Below are 10,319 nucleotides of genomic sequence, written 5' to 3'. Positions count from 1 at the left end.
CTTGCCTAGTGCTGCATAACTAAACAGATCTGCACAGTCTGCCCTGGGGCCGACCTCTCTGCTTCTTGTCCCTAGTCGGTGAACCACAGTCGCTGCCATGGCCGGGAAGCCCGTGCTTCACTACTTTGATGCCCGGGGCAGAATGGAGTGCATCAGGTGGCTCCTGGCTGCGGCAGGGGTGGAGGTAGGTTGTCCATGGCTCTTCTGCAGCTGGAGCTCAGATCCACCTTAAAATACTTCTCTAAGCCGAGAGGGTATGAAGTTGCACCTTACATGGTAACTGTCTTGTACTCAGAAGGAGACGGTTTGATTTGAACAAATGACCATATTCTGTATTCTCTATAAAGAACACATTCACAATTAAAAGATCTTTTCAGGAGAAAAATTAAATCTTTATTTGGCTACTTGCTTATTTGAGTTGAATCAAGTCACATAATGAGACGTAGAAATAGATACTTGAATATTGATTATTAGGCAGTGCTAGTTGATTATTGCGTATTTATGGTGGGATATTGTGATTTTTTTAGAAAGAGTACTTCTGTTTAGAGCTTTACGATGAGGTGTTTGTAATGGTGACTTGTGCCAACTCAGGTCCTCCTGACATAACGGTCTCAGAGAGGATGGCACAGGGATGAACAGGGTGGACTTTAGCTGTGGGTTATTGGAGCTGGTGATTGACAGATGGAGGAATTTAGCATCTCGTGTGAAGTTTTACAATACAGAACCAGAATTTTCCAATAAAATGGCTTAAAGATGCTGGGGGACTGAAATGACGGTCCAGGGGTTAAATTCTCATGCTGTTTTTGTTTGGTTTGGTTTGGTATTTTGAGACAGGGTTTCTCTGTGTAGCCTTGGCTGTCCTGGACTTGCTTTGTAAACCAGGCTGGCCTCAAACTCACAGAGATCCACCTGCTTCTGCCTCCTGGGTGCTGGGATCACAGGTGTGCAGCACTGTGCCCAGCTCCCATACTGTTCTTGAGAGGACTCACGCAGGCTGTAACAAACAGCTGGCACTCTAGCCTCGAGAGTTCCTGAGCCTCTGACTGCCATGGGCACTTGCATACACACACACACACACACACACACACACACACACTTTTCTGAATATAGTAATATAGTATTAAAAACTATTAAAGTGAATAAACTATACCAGAAAAGCCAAATAGACTTACATTTAAAACACGCACCACAAGTGGGAGGCCTGACACAGAAAGTTGTCACAACCGGCCTGTCCAAACAGAGCAATACTCAGTCATCACTTTATAGAGACTGTCAAGTCCTGGGTGCAGGCCTGGTTGGGAAGATACAGGTGGTGGATTGGAAAGGGCTCGCTTCCTCAGGGGACCCCATGTCTATGAGCCGTCGGGGAAGTGTGTGAGTGTTCCAAGTGTGGGGCAGAAACAGCATTCTGCAGTTCAATGTTTTCCTTTAGAGGTTTTGAGCAGAAAACCGGCTTGAGTGCCGCCCTCTAGAGGGCTTACCCGGAAAAGCTCTTCCGGTTCACAGCAGGGTTGCTTAGCAGTTGGGATTCTTGGAGAGGAAGTCATGGGCACTACTAGCTGGAGATATTGCCCTCAGACAGGAGCAGAAAGGGGGCTTAAAGAGTGAAATGGTTTCCTGTGATGGCAGCTTTGGTGTCGTCTCTCAGTGTCATGGCAACGTGTTTACCTCAGCTGTGGAATCACATTTCTCCATTCCTAAATGAATAGGGCTTCAACTGGACCCTTTCAAATGAACGGGTGCATGAGAACTGAGACACCCCAGAGCCATCCTCAGAGGAACGCTTTAAATCAAGGAATATTTGACTACCAGAGTCTATGTCTGCTTTGTGGCTCAGGGATATGTTCTCAGCTGTTGAGTTCAGACAAGAGGAAAGTGGTGTTGGGGCCATCTGCCCAGAACCCCCCTTCTGTGTGGCATGGTGACTGAGAAGGCAGTGGGCAGGGCTGCTAGAGTCCCTAGCTCTAACCTTCCAGAATCAATGGGCCCACAGGCTGGCCTTGACATCAGCCTCATCAGCAACCTCAGCCACCAACCCATCACAGTTCAGCCCCCTGTGTGTTGACTGTCACTACTCCCTGTGCCTCTGAAGGCTGTGCAAGGTATTGGCACTGATCATTACATTGCCTATCAATCCAATACCGTGTAGTTATGAAATCATCAGCAGACTCTCTTGCCGAGTAAGGTAGAAGCCCAGTTCATCCTTTCATGATTCAAATGTTTCTTTAAAATGTGAAAGGAAAAGAGTAGTTTAAATTGCTCTATCAGGCTGGGAAAATGGCTAGATGACTAAATATTAAAAAGGATCAGCTCAGATGACAGGAATGCCTGTGAAAGGCCACAGTAGGTTGTCATTGGGTATGTGCATTTGAAAACTTTGATGTAAGGGACTTTGATGAGGAGCTAGAGTGATGTCTTGGCTCCTCAGAGTTCCTGCTGCACATGCAGACAATCTGCTTTGGTTCCCAGCACCCATGTGAGATAGTTAAAAACTGCCTGTTACTCCAGCCCTAAGGGATTCTCTAACCCGGGCCTCCATGACTCTGACCTCCAGAGGGACATATTTACTTGTACAAGACTACACACACACATACACACACACACATTGCACAATTAAAATTAGTAAAATTAAATCCTGAAGGAAAGAACCCAGTTGATCATGGGCCTACTCCAAGCACTGTGAAAGTCCTGTTCTGTTCTCACTGGAGTTCCACGCTTTCCTGAGAGCACAAAACCTCAACAGTCCGTTTCCCAGTGCTGGCCCACCAGAAACATCACTCTCTTCTTAGGACCTAAGTGTAGAGTCAGGGTGGAGGAACACTACAGGAACCGGCACCTTCGTTTGATCAACACCATGTTGTTCACGGAGCGAATCTGAATTTCCAACTGGCCACGATCAGACTACTGGAAGTTGTAACTTCTCCAAATAAAGTACCAGGCAGGAATCAGTGAAGTTCCAGAGTCTACAGAACACAGGAGGAGCTAATAGAATGCATTTACTTTTTCTGCTTGCAGTTTGAAGAGAAGTTTATAAACACCCCAGAAGATTTTGAAAAACTAAAAAAAGGTATCATCAAGGATCTGTGTGACTGCCATGCCCCATAGAAGGCTTACCTGAAGGTGATGGTGGTGGGTGGAAATAGTCAGGAATGGCAGAGTGGTATGAAGTAGGTTGTGGGGCTCCTTGAGTGCTGTGAGAATGGGAACAGTGATGGGGTGGGCAGATTTCCCCATTTGTCTGGTGACTTGTGAATGTTTCCTTGTTGTTTCTACATCAGAGTGAGCTATCTCACTCAGGCTCACTCACTCACTCATTCAGTCCGTGCTTTACCCACTCTGTCCAACAACCACACAGACACATGACCATGGATTAAATCATGGATGGAGAAATAGCTGGGATAGTTTTCTGAGCATTTTTATCATAGCTGCTAATGAGTTCCTATCTCCTGACAAACACAGGCCAGAGGAGTCTGTGTTTCCTCTGGTGACTCACTCCACAGGAAACTTCCTCACAACACCTTAATGTCATGAACACAATGGGACTTTCAAAGTCCCTACTTAGCTCTGCTTGCATGCTGGCCCTCTGCTGTCCCTTCCCCCTTCTGACTGTATCTAGAGACATGACTTGAACATAAAAACATGCATGAGAGACAGAGCATGTATCTGGATAGGAAATAAAGATGAATGAGAGAAGGTCAAAAGGCAAAAGAAGATGGGCGAGACAGGGAGGAAACAGAGGCTAAAAGTAGATGAGATTCTGCTTGAAAGACTCCAGCCAATGCTTTATGTTTCCCCTGCACGTTCAGACATGTTCCTGAGAAGTGAGATTTGGACACTTGATGGACCCTTTCCCTTTCTCCTTTCACAGATGGGAGTTTGGTGTTTGAGCAAGTGCCCATGGTAGAGATTGACGGGATGAAGCTGGTACAGACCAGAGCCATTCTCAACTACATCGCCACCAAATATGACCTCTATGGGAAGGACATGAAGGAGAGAGCCCTGTACGGTACATTTCCTGTTGTTACCCCAATGGGTTCTGGGCATAAACACTTAGGCCAAGTCTGGCAAAGTCTACAGAGGAGAGGAAAAGCAAATGGGGTGGGTTCTGGTGAGTGTGGCTACAGCAGAGGATGATGTTGCCAGCATAGCACAGGGACAGAGCTAGTCGGGCCGTGAGTCCTGAGCATGATGAAATCATGACCCCAAGTGCCCAAGGTTTCAGTGACTAGACCTCAGCCAACATCTTAGGACAAATGACCCAGGTCCTGAGCCTAGAGGAGCATCCTATGAAAGGAAGGGCAAAATAAGCTGCTTCCCATGTCCGGGGAGTAAGAACAGTGCAGAGCAAGAACCTGAATTTTTTTTTTTAAAGAATGTTTTTTTTAAAGATTTCATTTATTTATTTATTTATTTATTTAATGCATTTATATTAGTGCTTTATCTGCATGTGCACCTGCATGCTAGAAGAGAGCAGTTAAGGGTATAGATGGTTGTGAGCCACCATGTGGTTGCTGGGAATTGAACTCAGGACCTCTGGAAGAGCAGACAGTGCTCTTAACCATTGAGCCATCTCTCCAGCCCAAGAACCTGAATTTAAGCCAGTTCTATGGATTGGGCAACTCAAGGAGGCTTAGGGAAGCTGGTTCCCAGGGACCAGGGTCACCTGAAGCATTTAATTCAAGACTAAAGCAGCCAGGATGATGGTAGCACCCACACTGGGATCCACTCTGCTGCAACAGAATCCTTCATTCATAAACCACTGTGTGGGAGTATTGTATTAGCTCATAAAGCTGAACGTGCTGTTAGCTCCAATATGGGGAACAATACGTCTGTGGGATATAAAGACACGGTTTTGGTAGTACTTGTATAGACATATTCCTAGCAGCATTATTTATCATTTTCTCCTGATGGAATCATCCAAAGTATTCAATAACAGATAAAAGAAGCACACAAAGTATGTTTAGCCATGAAAATAGACGATGTGGTAAGAGAAGGAAAACAAAGGTAGAGTGAGGGTTGTATTATATAAAGAAATCAGACACCAGGACCACAACTTCCATCTTTCATTTCATATGTTATGTTCCCATCCTTCCAATGGATAAGAAGGGAGTGGGTTAGTCCTTCCAGGAGAAACTACCAGAGTGGCAGGACTGGGAGTGAGAGGGGAATCAAACCCTTCTAACATTGGAGCGTGTCACTATTGTTAGACTGCCACAGGTGTACTGAAACAGAGAATGGTTTCCTTTGGGGGAGCAAATATGGTAGGGTGTGAAAACGTGACAGCGAATCTCTTTTACAAAAAGAATCATAGAAAGTACTGTTTGGAAAGAGGGAATACATGTGTCCTGTCATGTGCATGAGAGACAGAGCATGTATCTGGATAGGAAATAAACTGAATAAAGAAATAGACAAGTCTGCTAAATGCTAACACAGCCAGAATCTGGCAGCAGCATGAGGATCTCATGAGAAATAGATGAGGAACTTCTAACACTGACCAAGAAAGACTCTGGACTGGGATGTAGAATGAGAGATGAGCAGAGAGGCTTCTGGTGGCTCAGCCACAGGCTCTGTGTTGAGGTTACATGGGAGGAAGCATGTTAGCCCTGAGAATCTCGGCGTGATGGTTGATAACAAACCATGTCAGAGAGAGAGAGAGAGAGAGAGAGAGAGAGAGAGAGAATGCTGTAGAGTTAATGATTGTCTTTTGGGAGGCCACCCAGTGTCTGGTGACAGTCTCTCTGGATGACCCATGAGGTTTTCTGTGCTTGCGCTGGGCCATATGTTTGTAATAAAAATTGTAAAAATCAAAACAAAACCAAAGTGGGAGGTGTGGAGTGTGGAGGGGAAACAGTAGTCTAGACAGAATGTTTGAGGAAAGAATTTTTTTAAATCATTTCTTACAATTTATTCATTCTATGCTGGCTGTGGCCCCTCCCTTGTCTCCTCCCAATCCCACTCTCCCTGTCCTTCTCTCCCTATGCCCTTACCCTACCTTACTGAGAGGGGAGGTCCTCCTCCCCTTCCATCTGACCCTAGCCTATCAGGTCTCAGCAGGACTGTCTGCATTGTCTTCCTCTGTGGCCTGGCAAAGCTTCCTCAGGGGGAGGTGATCAAAGAGCCAGCCACTGAGTTCATGTCAGAGACAGCGCTTGTTCCCATTACTGGGGCCACATTTGGAGAATGAGTCTATGGGTTGCATGAGTAAAAGAATTTTTAAAAATACTTTAAAAGTGTATCTGGACTGAGAGAGTGTTGTAGGGGGAAGTTAACACATCTGTCAAATATAAACAGACAATGACCCATTAAAGGCAAATAACTTTGCAACCACCTTTCAGTGTTTCTCAGGTTTTAAGATTAAAATGTACAATAGGGAATCCTTGAAAACCCTTGAAAATTTGGGTCATTTTGTCTTTCAGGATTGACATGTATACAGAGGGTATTGAAGATCTGAGTGAAATGATCATGCAACTGGTACTAGGTCCCCAAGATCAAATAGAAGCCAAGACTTCCTTGGCAAAAGACAGGACCAAAAACCGTTACCTGCCTGCTTTTGAAAAGGTAAGTAGGGCCTGGCATGGTGGCACATGCCTTTAATCCCTGCATGTAGGAAGAAGAGGCAGTCAGATCTCCAATTTTGAGGGTGTCCTGGTCTACAAAGTGAGTTTCAGGACAGCCAAGGCTTCACAGAGAAAACCTTCCTTGGAAAAAAGGAAGGAAGGAAGGAAGGAAGGAAGGAAGGAAGGAAGGAAGGAAGGAAAGAAGGAAAGAAGGAAAGAAGGAACGAATGAACAAACGAAAAGATGTAAGTAGGCTCTTTGAAGTTGGGGACACTGAGTTTCAAGGACAAGAGAAAGGCAGAGGCTGGGAGAGAAAGGTTGCTGCGGAACCCACCTTCACTTCCATGAGCCTTCCTGTACAGCTCCTTGCCCCACAGGGCACTGTATAAAAATTGCCTGGGAAAAAACACGTCATGGTCATGCCAGTCTAGGGGTTAGTGTTCAACAGGGTTCATGGCCACAGCCTGGACCTGCGGAAGGCTGAGCCACCCCAGAGATGCTCCTAGATCCTGCAGAAAACAATGGGCCTCAATTCCAGAGCAAACTGCAGAAAACAACAGAGGAGAAAGTATTGTCCTATTCTGTTGCACAGGGAGGCCAGAAAACAGCTGCCTGTCAGAATTATGACAGCGCTTCAAAGACAGAGGAGAAATATCTGAACAAGGACAGTGAAGGAGGGTGGAGAGGAGGAGGTTGATGAAGGGATGTTAAGGAAAACTGAGCTGCAGGAATTGGGGTCATGGATGCCAGGTTTAAGGGGAAAGCCATGCGCACTCAACAAATGAAGGTTTGTCAGTGAACCTGAAGTGCCTCTCTTTGTCAGGGCTTCTCTTTGGAGGTAAACTGAGGACACTTCAGAAATACTTAAACTTCTATCCAGTAAAGGATAAGAGGCAAAGCTATGATCCCAGAGGATGAGGGCACCTTACAAATTCCTGAGATACCTTGTTTATAGCTCCAGAGGAGGTGGGACCTGGGAGAATGGGTTTGATAAATGAGACTAACTAATGTCTCATAAAACAGACAGGTTGACTCAGAGGATCAGACAATTTTTACTCTGAGAGTTAAGAAGAGTCACATGAGTAAAGCACACAATCACAACAGCAAGCGATTTGTGGTGGCCAAGCTGCAAGTGACGAAAATTTGTTCTTCCATATAAACAAATAACAATAGTCAGGTGTAATGGATAATCTGAAGTAAACTCAGCCCTATCCACTATGCCTGAGAGGGATGCAAAAGCATAATCTAAAAACTAGCCCATGTTTTTAAAGAAACTGCGGTCAGATGCCCCTTGTCTTGATGTCTTAGTGTTTTCTCATGAGCACTCAGAAGTCTCCTCACACAAATACATTCTTGGACTGTGTCCTGACAGGATCTCACTAAAACCCTATTTTATAAAGTATCAGCTTATTTTTCATCCATTCCCTGGAAATTCGCTCACTGCTGTCTCTGCTCTATAGAAGCAGTGATACTTTTAGGAGTCATCAGAGAACCAGGAGTCTCAAAGAACCAGGTGGCCTGTGGTGCTGACAGTAAAGGGCCTGTCTCACAGGACACACTGTCCAGCCATCACAGCTTAAGTCGTCTCTAATAGGAGATTCACGGACTACAAGTACAGAATGGATTATGTCATGAAGAACATTCATTGCTTCTTTTTGTATTTTTGGTTTTTCTCCTTTCGTTCTCATTTTCTTTCTTTTTCTTTTCTCTCCTCCTCCTCTTCTTCTTCTAGACAGAGTCTCTCTGTTATGTAGCTCTGGCTCTCCTGGAACTCTCTCATGTGGATGGGCCTGAGGCTCACAGAGGTCCCCCTGCCTCTGCTCCTTGAGAGCTGGGATTTATGGTGCATGCCACCACACCCGGCTTCCTTTTGTGTTTGAAAGTGGCAGTGGTATTTTTCTCTGTGTACATGTACAGTGTGATAAGGAGACCACGCCATGCTGCAGTAGTACTCTATGTGAAGCTCACCACGTAACATGTACTTTTCATCATGTGATACGATCATCTGTGATTTTCATATTGCTGGGATACGAAAGAAAATGCCATGTGAGTGCAACTAAAGCAGTGCTATTACTCAAAATTCGTACAACCAGAAATGTCAAAATACATGTTCATATATATATATGAAAGCCACCGCCCAGATGGCGAGATTGGCATCATGTGGGGTTGGTTTTGTCACACGTGTTCATCTGTCCACTCACATCCCCATCACTCCAGGATCCATCAGTTCTAAACCCCAGCCCAGTTCACACTTACAGCATGTCAGTGGTGACACAGTGAACCTTAGGAGTCAGAGCCAACCATGTAGTTCAGATTCCAGAGAAACAAGGAAGGCAGGCAAGGGCAGAGTGTAGACACCGGATGTTCTCTGGGGTGAATGGCCTAAAGATGGAGTCTCTGTTCATGAAAGGCTGGAGAGAGAGAGAGAGAGAGAGAGAGAGAGAGAGAGAGAGAGAGGAACGTCCTGAAATCCCAGGGCTCTGTCACTTTAATATGAGGGGGAGGACCATGAAGTATCAAGGGCCAAACCCTTATCACATGTGGAAAATGCATGTAAGAGTGGACAGTGTGAAGGCCCTAGGGATGCGGCAATGACAGAGAAAGGTCACCTGGGCGCTCAAGGGGTCACACACCTCACTTGTCACTCTCCCTCCTGCATCCTAGGCCTAGAGAAATGGCTGCAGTTCTATACCTGCCCAGCAAAGGGACAGTGTCGCCTTGAGAGACTTGGGGGAAGTTAGCGGCTCCAGACCAACTCCATGTGCCCATAATCTGTCTCCTTTAATTTTCAGGTGTTGAAGAGCCACGGACAAGACTACCTTGTAGGCAACAGGCTGACCAGGGTGGACATTCACCTGGTGGAACTTCTCCTCTATGTTGAAGAGCTTGACCCCAGCCTTCTGGCCCCCTTCCCTCTGCTGAAGGTGAGACCGCTCAGAGAGGTGGCCACACACATGCCTCTGAGAATATAATGTGGGCCTGAGGGCTGCGGATATCCCACCCTCAGGTCTCCTAACTCAGCTGCTAGACCCTGGGTTTCAGGCTGGAAAATCATCTTTTTATGTGCAGAGATGTGAGGATGGTACCCCAAGAAGAGTACTTTGCTTTCATAGTGAGAAAGGTGCAGGACCCCAAAGCTCTCTCCCTGGACCCCTGTTCCTTGCAGGCTGCTTCTGGCCTCTCTTTCATCTTCCATCTCGTGCGTCCTGTCTTTGCACACTCAGTGTCTGAGCAGCTCTCTGTCATGCTGCTCCCCTTCCCTCAGCTCTGTCTCTGCTCTCAGCTCTGTGCTTCCTTCTCCACAGCCTCCACCATGCTGTCTTCTGGGCCCCACTGAGGCCATCTTTGTCTCCCACTCTGAACACTGACTGTGAGTTGCTTCTGGTTAGGCTTTGGTATTCCCTGCCACTGTTTCCAACTCAGCTTTTCATGTCTTCAGTTTTCTTTGGTTCTTTCTCCTTTCATGCCTGAGGGACACAGTGCTGCCTGCTTGGCACCACAGAAAGCAGATCTACAGGGTGTGTCTGGGAGGAGATGGGAACTGAATGTCAAAAAGGTTTTAAGACAAATTACACTGTCTTAGAAATTATGGTTTCTGGCTTATGGATTTGATATGCTTCTCATGTCTACACTGGAGCTGTCGCAGGGATGCAGTTGGTCATCATCTGGGAGGGGCTCACATTTCCTGGGCTGTGCACACAAGCAGTTCCTACTCTCAGGCTGTGGTTTCTGGATTACAGGCCCTGAAGAGCAGAATCAGCA

The 10,319-nt window shown here is 46.1% G+C and overlaps 1 protein-coding gene across 1 annotated transcript in view; it reads left to right on the top strand.

The window, feature by feature from the left end:
• Positions 1 to 10,315, top strand: part of LOC129675501 (glutathione S-transferase A2) — a gene marked incomplete at its 3' end in the record, with an annotated part of 11,125 nt that extends 810 nt beyond the window's left edge. The window contains exons 2-7 of the mRNA XM_055605483.1: positions 76 to 184; positions 3,016 to 3,067; positions 3,869 to 4,001; positions 6,417 to 6,558; positions 9,350 to 9,481; positions 10,298 to 10,315. Of these exons, the coding sequence (XP_055461458.1) occupies positions 98 to 184; positions 3,016 to 3,067; positions 3,869 to 4,001; positions 6,417 to 6,558; positions 9,350 to 9,481; positions 10,298 to 10,315 (564 nt within the window). The remainder of the gene's footprint in view (positions 1 to 75; positions 185 to 3,015; positions 3,068 to 3,868; positions 4,002 to 6,416; positions 6,559 to 9,349; positions 9,482 to 10,297) is intronic.
• Between the last annotated feature and the right edge of the window lie 4 nt (positions 10,316 to 10,319).

Source organism: Psammomys obesus, unplaced genomic scaffold (assembly GCF_907164565.1).
Source record: "Psammomys obesus unplaced genomic scaffold, mPsaObe1.curated_primary_1811, whole genome shotgun sequence".
NCBI lineage: Eukaryota > Metazoa > Chordata > Mammalia > Rodentia > Muridae > Psammomys > Psammomys obesus.
Note: the sequence above shows the minus strand (reverse complement) of the source record. Positions and strands in the feature narration are given on the sequence as shown.